Source organism: Schistocerca serialis, chromosome 9 (genome assembly GCF_023864345.2).
Source record: "Schistocerca serialis cubense isolate TAMUIC-IGC-003099 chromosome 9, iqSchSeri2.2, whole genome shotgun sequence".
Taxonomy (NCBI): domain Eukaryota; kingdom Metazoa; phylum Arthropoda; class Insecta; order Orthoptera; family Acrididae; genus Schistocerca; species Schistocerca serialis.
In genome coordinates, this window is record NC_064646.1 from 54109351 (window position 1) to 54123179 (window position 13829).

The window sequence follows — 13829 nt, forward strand, 5'->3', positions numbered from 1 at the left end:
GCCTTTGCCTTGTTCAACGTGCCTAAAGCAAAGTGCTCCGACAGCGTGAAGTTGCGAGGATATGTTCGAGAATTTCGAGAGAAGTTCTTTAGTACTGATGGGAAAATATTAGTTTGTAAACTGCGTGAAGTTAGTGCAGAAAACCGCTTCAATGTACACCAACACTGTAATACCGCTAAACACAGCAGCTGTGTGAAACGAAGTGCTGAAAATAACAGCAGGCAAACGCTGTTATTTGAACAGACAGGTCAATCGTCAACCGTGCAATCATTCTGCAAGCATTTGTGTGAGATGATGGTGTCCTGCAACATCCCATTGTAAAAGCTGAAGAATCCACGCTTCAGACGGTTCTTGGAGAAGTACACAACGCCTCCAGTTCCAGATGAAACTACACTGAGAAAGAACAATTTATCTGTATGCTACAGTGATGTGCTCAACAAAATACGAATTGCTATTGCTCAGCAAAAGATCTGGCTGTCGATAGATGAAACTACGGATATTAGTGGGCGATATATTGCAAATGTTGTTGTTGGTGTTCTAAAAGTTGATGGCCCTGGAGATATGTTCCTACTAACGTGTGAAGTTCTCGATAGAGTAAACAGTTGGACGATTGCTATTTTGTTTGACAACTCTCTGAAGCTACTGTGGCCGGATGGTGTGAAAAGAGACAACGTTTTGCTGCTTGTAACAGATGGTGCTTCATATATGGCTAAAGCAGCCAAAGGGCTTCAGATTCTCTACCCCAGTGTGGTGTACGCCACTTGCCTTACACATACGTTGCACAGAGTTGCCGAATAGGTGCGATCAAAGTACCCTGAAGTGGACAAATTAATTTCCTGTGGCAAGAAAATCTATGTGAAGGCTCCGCTACGGGTGCAGAAATTCAAGGAACAAGCACCTTCAACGCCCCTCCCACCTAAACCTGTTATTACGCGATGGGGTTCTTGGCTTAATGCTGCTGAGTATTACTGCACCAACCACACACAAATAAAAACAATCTTCTGTGAGCTTGATAGAGATGAATCAATTCCTATCAAAATTGTGAAAGAAGTTTTTACAGATACATTCTCTCGAAACTTGGTATACACCATCGCCAATTTTTCAGTGATATCAAAAGCCATCAAACGACTGGAAGCTCTTGGCACTCAGCTATGTGAGGCCCTAAACGGGTATTCATTGGACAAATATGTTATACTAGAACTGACATGCGATTACATTTTCACGCAATTTGGGTGCATAGATCCTGAGAAATCAGTACCCAGAACAGCCACCTCTGGCCGTAATAACGGCGCTGATACGACTGGGCATTGAGTCAAACAGAGCTTGGATGGCGTGTACAGGTACAGCTGCCCATGCAGCTTCAACACGATGCCACAGTTCATAATGAGTAGTGACTGGCGTATTGTGACGAGCCAGTTGCTCGGCCACCATTGACCAGACGTCTTCAGTTGAGAGATCTGGAGACTGTGCTGTCCAGGGCAGCAGCCGAACATTTTCTGTATCCAGAAATGCCCGTACAGGACCTGCAACATGCGGTCGTGCATTATCCTGCTGAAATGTAGGGTTTCGCAGGGATCGAATGAAGGGTAGAGCCACGGGTCATAACACATCTGAAATGTAATGTCCGCTGTTCAAAGTGCCGTCAATGCGAACAAGAGGTGACCGAGACGTGTAACCAATGACACCCCATACCATCGCGCCGGGTGATACGCCAGTATGGCGATGACGAATACACGCTTCCAATGTGCGTTCACCGCGATGTCGCCAAACGCGGATGCGACCATCATGATGCTGTAAACAGAACCTGGATTCATCCAAAAAAATGACGTTTTGCCATTCGTGCACCCCGGTTCGTCGTTGAATACACCATCGCAGACGCTCCTGACTGTGATGCAGCGTCAAGGGTAACTGCAGCCATGGTCTCCGAGCTGATAGTCCATGCTGTTGCAAACGTCGTCGAACTGTTCGTGCAGATGGTTGTTGTCTTGCAAACGTCCCCATCTGTTGACTCTGGGATCGAGACGTGGCTGCACGATCCGTTACAGCCATGCGGATAAGATGCCTATCATCTCGACTGTTAGTGATGCGAGGCCGTTGGGATCCAGCACGGCGTTCCGTATTACCCTCCTGAACCCACCGATTCCATATCCTGCTAACAGTCATTGGATCTCGACCAACGCGAGCAGCAGTGTCGCGATACGATAAACCGCAATTGTGATAGGCTACAATCCGACCTTTATGAAAGTCGGAAACGTGATGGTACGCATTTCTCCTCCTTACACGAGGCATCACAACAACGTTTCAAAAATGGTTAAAATGGCTCTGAGCACTATGGGACTTAACATCTGAGGTCATAAGTCCCCTAGAACTTAGAACTACTTAAACCTAACTACCCTAAGGACATCACACACATCGATGCCCGAGGCAGGATTCGAACCTGCGACCGTAGCGGTAGCGCGGTTCCAGACTGAAGCGCCTAGAACCGCTCGGGCACAATGGCCGGCAAGAACGTTTCACCAGGCAACGCCGGTCAACTGCTGCTTGTGTATGAGAAATCGGTTGGAAACTTTCCTCATGTCAGCACGTTGTAGGTGTCGTCACCGACGCCAACCTTGCGTGAATGCTCTGAAAAGCTAATCATTTGCATATCACAGCATCTTCTTCCTGTCGGTTAAATTTCGCGTTTGTAGCACGTCATCTTCGTGGTGTAGCAATTTTAATGGCCAATAGTGTACTATTTAGAAATAAAAACACTGTTTTACTGTTTCGATAGATGGTCTCTTCACTATGCTGTGTGTTTAGAAAATAAAACATTCAGACATTCAAAAAATAGGTGCAAATTAGCCACAAACCCTACAGAAAGAAAGAACTATACTTACAATATTGTGAGAAGTGAATTTGTATTACTTTATGGTGAATAAAAAATTAATTAAACAAGCAAGAATGCTTTAAATAAACTTCTATTAAGTCATATTTTATTTTTAAGGTCATATTTATGTAAGTTTTAGGTCATAAATGCTAGCATATTTCGCTAGTTTTTAGGTAATTAAAATCTGGGCCGTAATGATGACATTTTAGAAATGTCGATAGAACTTCTAATACGACGGACCGTTCAAATGTAGGTACAAAGTAGTTCTGATTTCAGGAATTCAAGCTGTTAGCAGTACATTATCTACATTCAGATTAGAACAACAATGTTGCAACGTCGTTACTGTGGAGAGTAGAGCGAAGTACCTGAAGATCTGACTGGTGATCTGCGAGGATTGGAGCTTTAATAGTGCTGACCGTTAACGACTTTTACAAAAACAGATACATGTTTCAGAGTTTTACTTTCTTTCAGAAAAGTCAAGAGGATTAAGTGCTGCCAGTTGTAGCAGCGCCAGTTATGTTGGCAGTGAGAGGGAGGGGTCTACTGCCTTACGAATCTCTGTAACAGGTGTGAAGCGAATGCCGTGAAGTGCTCCCTGCAATTAAAGAATCAAGTTGAATCACAAGGGCTTGTGTGTGGTGGGGGGACCAGCAGTTTGCAGCTCAAACGATCGAACAATCAGTCACAACGTGCGCCATTTGCTCCCTACTCTAAGCTGGTCGCAGGCTGTGTTCCAAAAATGAAGTGCTTAGGGAAGGAAGTGACGACACTTTCTGCAGAACCCGCCCATCATTTTGCAGGGCAATGGTCGGGCAAATATGGCGCAACTTATTCATTTTCTCGTTCGATGAGACTGGAAAGTGTTCTGCCACCCATCACAGTCCCCGAACTTTACTCCTTGTGACTCCACTTGCGTCCTAAATTGAAGGAAGCACTTCATGGCACTAGCTTCAGAGCTGTTACAGAGATTCGTCAGGCAGTGGACCGCTCCACTCGAACTATCTACACACCAGGCGCTGCTGAGAGCATCCTACAACTTCCACTTGGCTGACAACCGATGATACACAATGCTAATGACTTCTTTGAAGGACAGTGAAACTTTGAAACATGTATCTGTTTTGTATGAGTTGCAAATAAATAGTTGTCACTATCAAACTTCCAACCTTCGTATTGCTCTCTGCAGCACACTGAGCACCGAATATGGTTTTCTTCATTAAGCGAAATAGAGTAGTGAGCATATGTCCTAATTAGACGATAGCAAATGGATTTTTTGGACTGGCTCGGCATGAAATGTCTAGTTTTTTTAATGATTTCTCGTACTTATTTAAAATTAATTGTGGTCTATCCTCGCACAAAACGAAAGGATAGTAATGTGTCGATTCTGTATGATTAATGTGTGCAAGCGATCGGGACATTAATTCCAATCACTTATCGGAGGATGACATTGTCGAGACCGTATTCTACAGAGAACATCTCTCTGTGTGCGAATGCCTCCGTGGCTGGATGTAATGTATAAAAGCGGTTACTTTTCAGCCCACACGCTCAAGAATGCTTATACTGCTATGAAAGTTGTCTCATAAGAGCACCACACACACACACACACACACACACACACACACACACACACAGACGGATTTTGCTGCGCCAGTGCTCAAGGTCGACCAGCCTGCTCCGTGTGCAATCCGCCGCGGCAGGCTTCCCAGCAGTTGGTGTCGAGGTGGAGCTGGCTTCGTCCCCGACCTCAATTTTTTTTTGGTCACAGCCTCCAGCTAATAATCTCTGGACCTATGCCAGCGTTTCCACTGAAGTCACACAAAATGCATGACGTATCTCTTCAACCGGAAGACAGGCAAACCTGCCAGTCTGATGTAGTGGACTCTGCGACGGGGGTAGCGCATTGGTTAGCACAGTGGACTCGCGTTCGGGAGGACGACAGGTCAAACCCATGTCCGGCCAGCCTCATTTACGTTTTCCATAATTTCCCTAAATCGTTTAAGGCGAGTGCCATGATGGTTCGTTTGGAAGGGCACGGCCGCTTTCCTGTCCCGTCCTTGCCCAGTCAGAGCTTGTGCTCCGTCTATAATGACTTGGTTGTCGACGGGACGTTAAACACTAATCCCCTCCCCCTTGTGGGGAAAGGGATGCATCGAAAGTTATAAGCGAGTACGAGAAAACTTCAAATTTACCGTTTGTTGATGGCGATTATAAAAATCCAAGTACACACATTTTTTTTTACTAATGTTATCTATCCTCCACTACTTGCTCAGAGTGTTAAAGTCAGAACATTTGTTCATAGTGGCGCCCCACCCCCCACCCCCACCTCGCCTCTCATGTTCTATGTTGCCATGACAGTGACTGACGTTTAAATTCCAGCTCCCCGCGAGTTCTGGCTTTTATACGTAAACTACTTCTCCACCTCGAGATGTGGCTACCGTGTTGAGGATTACAGAAAAGTGAACTTCTCAGCAACTGCTTCCGTTTCAGGGTGGCAAAACATGAGAACTTGGCGTGGACAGGAGGGAATGCAAAGTACTTTTTTTTATAGATCTATGAATACACATAAATGATCAAGTAGAGCAAACCTGTAGTTTTTATATTTAACGGAATAAACAGAAAAATGACGCAGAAATGCTTGATCCGTACTTCTTACCTCATTCGAAATTTTTAGATCATTTTATTGCTTCAGACGAAGTGTTTAACCTCATTAAGTCGTCACGGCTGATGGTGAAAAATTTACTACGAGGAAAGTCAGATTTTGAGTTCTAAGTAGGTACAACAAAGCGAATTCTTTATTTGACAACAATCTTTTCGCACAGCGAGATTCAAAAAATAATCATGTCTTTTTTATCAACGAAATAAGTTTTTACATCATTACACAAATCAGTAACCAATGCTATTGCTTTTAAATACAAGTGTAACTTAAGTCATTTAGCTGTTTATATGTCGAGTTTTTGCGTATTGAAATGTAACACATTCTCTTTAAAAATCGGCGTCGAACATTTACGTTCTTACGTAATTATCTTGTAGAGACACTAATAAAGATGCATTACCACAACACTCTGTTCGTACTCTAAGGAATGTGTACTGTTGTCAAGGTCTGAGCTGCAGTACCAACAAAGTATGAAGGACAGTTGTTCCTAAGAAGAAAACTGCCACGGAACTTTCACATAGAAAGTAGGAAGTACACGTTCTAGAAGTTTGAGTCGTTAAATGACGAAATCGTTAGCCGTAAAAGGTTATTAGTGGTCTTCGTGTGTCGCTGAACAAGCGCTAAGGTATGTGCTTAATTGACGGTTTCCGAGGAACTAAATCTGTATGGAACTGAAGCATGACATACAAAACCCGAGTGATTGTTGCGCAGAGTTCCAGTATTCAGATTATCGAAGTGACAGGCTGTAACAGGATCAAATGCGTAGCATGTATTCACTCAGCCTTAAATTTCCCAAAGCGTACTACGGGTTAATAGTTATGAGGTGTCAGTGGCATCGAACAGAGGAGATTTTTCCTTGCTTATAAAAGAAGCTAACAGCTAAGAAAATTTTGAATAAGATGTGTTTTGTACAATTACTTTCAGATGCTAGAACAAATAGGAAATTATAAATAGAACAGTTTGTATATTACTGACAACGGCGTTCGTAGAAAACTTCTCGAGTACTGTCTTATATAGCTCTGAATTGTCACTAACGTTTGTTCTGTTGCATGAAAACGCACCAATATTCCACTTCTCTTAGGAGAGGCTTTAGCGTTACATCGTTCTGTGAAAATGATGTCCTCTGCGGGCACTTGTCCTATTTCGCAGAGCAAGGAAGATCTCCAAGCTGAAGCGGTAAATGAATATTCAAAGTTACCGTCTCTATCTCGAGAACACTCGAGTGCAGCAAACCGGTGATTACGCGCGACGGTTTGACACAGTGTGCGCGACTGGTTCTCGGGTCCAGGCAGTACGTCTCAGGGAGCGAGGGAAAGCCCCAACTCCCCGCAAGCGTCAGTTGTCGAGGCGTGCTGGGGTAGACGGCACGGACAGCTCGCTGCTCGCAGGGGATGGAGGCGCTCAGGCCTCACTTGTGACGTGTAAGCACTGAGTCTGTTCCCAGAAGGCTAGAAGGAATACATTCCAGTGCAGTGGAACGATACGTGTGAACTTTTGGTACACAATGTGTTTATCAAAGCACAGTTTCACGGATCGTAGTATATGGCGACACGTTGTCTCTGTATAAATTACATCATTTATCCGTCTTTGCACTTTTCTTAAATAACACTATTATTTGCACTATCCTATTTCACGCTGCATTGACGTCGTTCGCTGTGTTCTCGCGACAAAGTAACAAAGTTCATCATTGTCTGTTAAGGGCTTTTGACCTTCAACTGATGGTCTGCAGTTCCACGAAGCGTACGTATGTGCATAAACACCTACCCGCGTTATCAGAAGAAAGCAGACGTTGGAGTTCATCACACGGCCCCTTACCCACAGCTGTCCTGCCTCTATAGCTGAGGTGTACTGTTTCCCAGGCTCCAGTGTTATTCTGCTTTTTCTTTCAGTCTCATGAACTTTGATTTTTGATTAGTAAAATTCGTCGACTTTTCTGCTAGCGAAGTTCCTTAAATGCGGCTTATACCATTACGTGATCCACAGTAACGGTTTCTCAGGATGCTTACTGAATGGTTTACTCAGTGGGTATCGATTGGACTGGAGTCTGATATCACTTCTGTTTAGCCACTTCATTCTAAGGAACACACCACGAAGAAAAAAGCTGTTTGACTCCTCAGTGAACGAGTGCATCTTCAGTACCATCTCTCCACTCGTTCCTTTTGGTCATTTCATTATAACTACACTTCGGTGCGGTCTATTCATTGTCTTTAATCACCAAAGCCTAATGTTCTTTAACATTTCTTTGACGGAAAAATCTCATAACAAAGTAACCGATACAGTGAGTGAGGCACATGCTGCCGCAGTAAGCAATATATTTCAATCGTTGCTGTTCCAAACTTTATCGTAGTGACGAAGCGTTTCAATTGGCTAATGACATTTTATCTCTCTATCCCATTTCTTCAACGATAGCTGGTTGAATTTTTTCTGATAACCACATCGTAGTGGTCTTACCATTTCGTTCAGAGACGGAGTACTTAAGATTGCCAGAGTACGGCTTTACGAAACTGTCTGTCCACGAAAGATCTTCGGGAACTAGTTGTCCAGACCCCTCCGAAAATAGTTTGGTTGCTGTCTGTCGATTCCAGTCCTTTTGTCCCATAATGGTGCTCTGAGTTTCTTCTGTCAGCCACATGTTTTTCGTTTTCTCTCCCTCCTTCTTTTGTTTGGATACCAAAGCCTTCTGATGTTCAGAAGTCCATTTCCTTTTAGACACGTCGCCTAGTTGCTTACGTTTCTCGCTAGGCGACTTCGGTCGACTGGCGTCGTAGAAATCGTTCCTCTCAATCTCTGGCTTACGTGTTTCTTCAGAGAGCCATGTGGTTCCAATCTTCTCATTTTGTCCAGAGAAGGCATTTGAACTTTTAACTATAGATTTTGCGTTCGTCTGGTCTGAAGGAACGAAATGTTCAATATTTTCAGGCTTCGTGTCTCTCATTAATTCTGGAAGCACTGCTGCATCCAAAGACCACTTCTTTTGTAAGCTCTGCTCCTTGCTTTTGATGACCTTTGGCCCCATGATATAAGAGTGCCATATTATTTCTTTCGGACCCTGTCCTTGAGCTTTCTGATGAATTTCTGCTGGCTGTAGAACATCGGATGTCAACTCATTATCCGTTTCGTGCTTGTTACTGTTCTGTTCGAATTTAAGAGGTTGGAAGGCGCTGGAGATCCATTGCTGTTCCAGTTTGTAGCCCTCATTTTCCTCATCAGTGCCTGGTGGTTCAATTGCGCTATGCTGCTGTTTTTCAGAATAGCTACCCTGGACTTCTGTATCATCGCGCCCTTTGAAGTCGCCGTAAAGACCCTCGTTCTCATACAGGTCGCTCCAGTTCCTGTCACGAGTAACCTGGGACTTAACATTTTCATCACGATGCGACCAGCCCACTTCAGTGATCGGGGGTTGATGTTCGTTAGAAGAAGAGGTAAGGTCTAGTTGACGGGTCCCGTCCATTTCTTCAGATTGCGGACTCGGGAACTGTTTGGCGGGCCACTGGGACTCTACTTGTTGGCTCCAGTTCATCTCTTCTGCATCCTTGGATTGAAACTCCTTGGAGAACCGCTTCTGCCGCTGTGCGCTGCCATCGACGTCCCAGGTGCGCTCCTCTTCGTCGGACCACTCTCGGTCGTGGAGCTCTCCCCAGTCCTCCTTGATCATGTCGGCGGCCTTCTCGGCGATCATGACGGTGGGCGCGTTGGTGTTGCCGCTGACGATGTGGGGCATGATGGAGGCGTCGACGACGCGCAGCCGCCGCACGCCGTAGACGCGCAGGCGGTGGTCGACGACGGCCTCCGGGTCGGTGTGGGGGCCCATCTTGCAGGTGCCGACCGGGTGGTAGATGGTCTGCGTGTAGTGGCGCGCCGCGCACGCCCAGTACTCGTCCGAGCCGACGGCGCCCGCGTGCTCGCAGCCGGGCAGTGGGCGCTGGTTCAGCCTGGCGCCCAGCCGGCGCATCACCTTCGTCTTGCTCAGCGCCATCGCGAACTTCATTCCTTCCACCTGTCGGCGACAAGTGAAAACAGTATTATTATCACACTCTCGAATGTAAACATCCGCGTCCAGAAAAACTCGAGTCTTATGTATTTGATGATTTTACACACAGTTGGTATGCATCATACTTAAAGAACAGAATACGAAAAGATGTGCTGAATAATTCAGATAATGTTGGAGGAGTAGAAAATTTTATTGATTGGGGAGAAATCGGCGAAGGAGTCGCACAGGGTTCAATATTGGGTCCACTATTGTTCCTCACACAAGAGAATGAGCTTCCACTTAACATTCGAGAAGCAGGATTGATACTTTTAGCAGGCGATATTAATTTTACAACAAAATCCATTAGAGATAAAGTAACTACAAAGTACTTCTCAGAAATCGACTCTGCCTAAATTTGAAGAAAAATCCATATTATATTCAGTTCTGTACAAAAAATAGTCAAATCAACAATTGATGTACCACAAGAGCAGGAGTCAGTAAATAGGATAGAATGCTCTACATTTTTGGGTGTACATACTGATAAAAACTTGAACCAGAAGGAGTGTATTACTGAGTTTCTCAAGCAATTAAGTTCAACAATTTTTGCTGTTTATATTGCTAATCTTGGAAACGAAAGGCTTAACCTCCTGACATTTTTTGCTTATTTCCATTCATTAGTGTCTTGTGGAATTATTTTCTACGCTAACTGACTTCTTAGAGAATACTGATTGCACAAAACCGAGCAGTAAGTGTGATTTGTGGTGTTAACCGATGGACGTCATGTACGCACGCCTTCAAGTAGCTGGGCATTTTAACTGCACTGTCACAATACATATATTCGCTAATTAAATTAGTCATAAATAATCCACCCTAGTTTGAGAATATCAGAGGAACTTTCCACAGAAGTGGGAAAAATAACCGTTATTACCCACTATTAAAGTCGTCAGTGGCTCAGAAAGGATATCAATATGCAGCAACAAAAATTATCATTTGTACAATACCATAAAATGTGTGACAGCCCTGGACAGCTCATTCTGTTCGACTGACGAATTTCCATTTAAAACCTTCTAGCTAGTAAAAAAAAAATATTTTTAAACATAGTTGTATGAGAAGGACCAAAAGTTCATTAATGTTAACAGTAACCATATTAAAATATCCTGTAAACTGATTCGGCCTTGCCGCAGTGGATACACCGGTTCCCGTGAGATCACCGAAGTTAAGCGCTGTCGGGCGTGGCCGGCACTTGGATGGGTGACCATCCTTCCGCCAAGAGCTCTTGCCATTTTTCTGGGTGCACTCAGCCTCGTGACGCCAATTGAGGAGCTACTCGACCGAGTAGTAGCGGCTTCGGTCAAGAATACCATCATAACGACCGGGAGAGCGGTGTGCTGACCACACGCCCCTCCGCATCCATCCTCCGAGGATGGTCCCGGTAGGCCACTCGCGGCCTGAAGACGAAGTGAGTGTAAACTCACTCGCTCGATATCATTTGGATAAAAGAATCAATCAAATGATTTATGGAACGTGTAACTAACAACTAGTCCAATTAACAGTGATAATTAACTAGGTCTTGACTCTTATGAAATAACTCCGTCAGATTCTGAACTCTTCATGCCAAACTAAGATCGATGCAATCATTCGATTTAAATCTAATCGAAATTGGTTCTGATGTAACATACAGTGTATGATGAAAAGTATACGGACATCCGAACGTAAGGCAGAATTGGCCACTAAATGTTCAGAGAGCCGCCAGTCGGTAGGAGGCGGGGAGGATTGTGTTGCCAAGAGACGAGCAGTGTCAGCAGAGTGGGGAGGTCAGCAGCAATCAGTGACTGACAACTTGATGTCTCCGGAGCATGGACATTTCAACCATCCTGAAGCTGCCCAGGTCGACTGTTGGTGATGCAATAGTGAAGTGGAAATGCAAACGACCAACCACAGTTACATCAAAAAGAGGCAGGCCGCCTGTACTGATGGACAGAAACCGTCGAGCATTGCGAAGGGTGGCTGTAAAAAATTGGCGTGAAATCAGCGGAAGGAATCACCCGTGAGCTCCAAAGTGCTAGCCACAGTCCACCTAGCACAATGAATGTGCATAGGGAGTCCTAAGGAAGGCAGTACAATCTCACAATGTCGAGGTGGTGTAAAGATCAACATCACTGCATAGTGGATGACTAGCAACAAGTGAATCACTCTGTACCCTGTAGAAATCAGACACGTGGATGTATAGTGCCAACAGTGATGTCTTTTCTTCGTTTTTTTTTTTTCTCAGATACATTGATATTGTACGATTCTAATACAGACAGACTTATGAGCTATAATCCTTGTACTGCGTACAGTAGAGGAACAGTTCGGAGACGATGTTTGCTTGGTTCGACATGACAATCCACGCTGTCATAAAGCACCATCTGTGGGGCAATGGTTTTTGGACAATTAGGTTCTCGCAATTGACTGGCCTGTCCAGAGTCCCGAACTGGAGCCAATGGAACGCCTGTGGAGTGAGCTACAGCGTCGACTTCGCTTCAGACGCCAAGCTCCAGCATCACTGCCTTCTCGGGTTCCAGCACTTGAGGAAGAATGGGCAGCCGTTTCTCCATAGACAATGAGACATCTTATTGAAGGACTCCTCAACAGAGCTCCAGCCCTCATATTAATGAGCACAAATAAGTGTCCAGATACTGTGGATCAGACACTGTAACAAATACTTTCAGCCACAACATAAAATTACTTGAAATTATCCATCTCTTTTCACAGTTTGTGCCTTAAGCCAGAGCAGATCTCACTCTGTTGATAAAGAAAACTAGATAAAGTCATCCCTACAACTTGCAGTTCAGGCTAAACTGGCAAACCTAACCCGTGAAGCCTTTACGGACACGGTCTCAAAAATGGCCACCAAACTCGCCGGATTAAAACCCAATCGAGGGTCTGTGGGACAACCTCGATCAGGCTGTTGGCGCAATGGATCCTCAGCCGAGGAACGCGGCGCGGCTGTGGAGTCTCCGCGGCTGCACACGGCTGCCAGCACCTCGCCGACTCTCTGCCTGCTCGTCTCTGAGTGGTCCGCACTGCAGAAGGGGGTTTTCAGGCTTTCGGTAGATCATACGTTTAAATGCAGCCATTTTTTGTATATCTGCTCTAGGTAATATTTTGCAACCAAGATATTAAAGAAAACTGGATATTGGCTTCAGAATTTGGACATCCTTTCTGTTTTTAGTTGTTACTGAGGTTTTGTAAGGGAAATTTATCTAGACATTACCAATCTGCACATAAACTATCGTTTTTAAATAGTCATTTGTCTCTTTCTTAAGACAGCATATAGTGAAAAACATAGACGGCTGTTTCGAGTTTCTGCTTCTCCCTGTTTTTTGCATTCTCTTGCTCTCTAGCCCTTACGGAGTAACGGAGCGCGAGATTGGGTGTCGTTTGGTTGCAGCGACCAGCAGCAAGGAGTAATCAGCGCTTTGTTCCAGCAGGCATTTAATTTGGCAGCACTGATTACTGTCCTTACGCTCTGAATTAAAAGCGCCAGACTGAAAGAGAAGAAAAATTTAATAATTTAGTCATGATGGTATACTCACTGATGGAACAATTAGTAGGTTTTACCAGAAATATCGACTCTTAGACAATGTGTCTAATAGTGTATTTTAAATACGAGAGTATGCCATCTTAGGCACTGTATAACACTTAAAACACTTGATAATGGCACTTTGAAGCCGAAATCATGATCGTGTAAGTGTAAATGTAACACTGCAAATAAACAACAGTCAAATGGCGGTACTGACTTTAAAGAAATTTAAAGAAGAAAAATTGTCGCCTTCCCAAACGGGAATCGATTCCATAGTCTTTAGTTCGAAGTGCATTTTTTACTTGATTTTAATATGTAGCCATATGCTTTACTATTTATGCTTTCATAAACTTGGATGAATGAAATGCGTTGCGATAGTGTTGAAGGATTTAGATTCTTGCTCCTGTTAAATGTTACAGCAGGTGTAGAACACAGTGGTCGAATCGAGAAATTTTGTTACCAAATGTCACACCTGGTGGACGCAAAGTAAAAATTATGTAAACGGGTGGCATGGATTCGATATTAATTATTACATGAAGTGCTACGTTCTTTTATACAAATGACAGTCTTCTGTCGTATTATACAGGATCGTAAAATAAAACAGGCTCAGAAAATACAAGGAGTTCATAAATTCGTTATATAAAGTAACCTTTAATTGTGAAAAGGGTTAACAGCTTAGAGGAATGTTTGATACAGCGGTGGGTGTAGTATATCTTCAAGTTTTATTCTCGCCTAACACTGTTAGTCTTACAACGGCACAGCGTCGTTTATGGTA

General features: G+C 44.1%; 2 protein-coding genes across 2 annotated transcripts in view; one reads left to right on the forward strand and one right to left on the reverse strand.

Moving 5' to 3' along the window:
• Nucleotides 1-13829, forward strand: part of LOC126419895 (flotillin-2) — a 418685-nt gene that overhangs the window by 20501 nt on the left and 384355 nt on the right. The gene's annotated exons all lie outside the window — the stretch shown is intronic.
• Nucleotides 7906-13829, reverse strand: part of LOC126419362 (glucose dehydrogenase [FAD, quinone]-like) — a gene marked incomplete at its 5' end in the record, with an annotated part of 42563 nt that continues 36639 nt past the window's right edge. The window contains one exon of the mRNA XM_050086548.1: nucleotides 7906-9516. Within this exon, the coding sequence (XP_049942505.1) occupies nucleotides 7906-9516 (1611 nt within the window). The remainder of the gene's footprint in view (nucleotides 9517-13829) is intronic.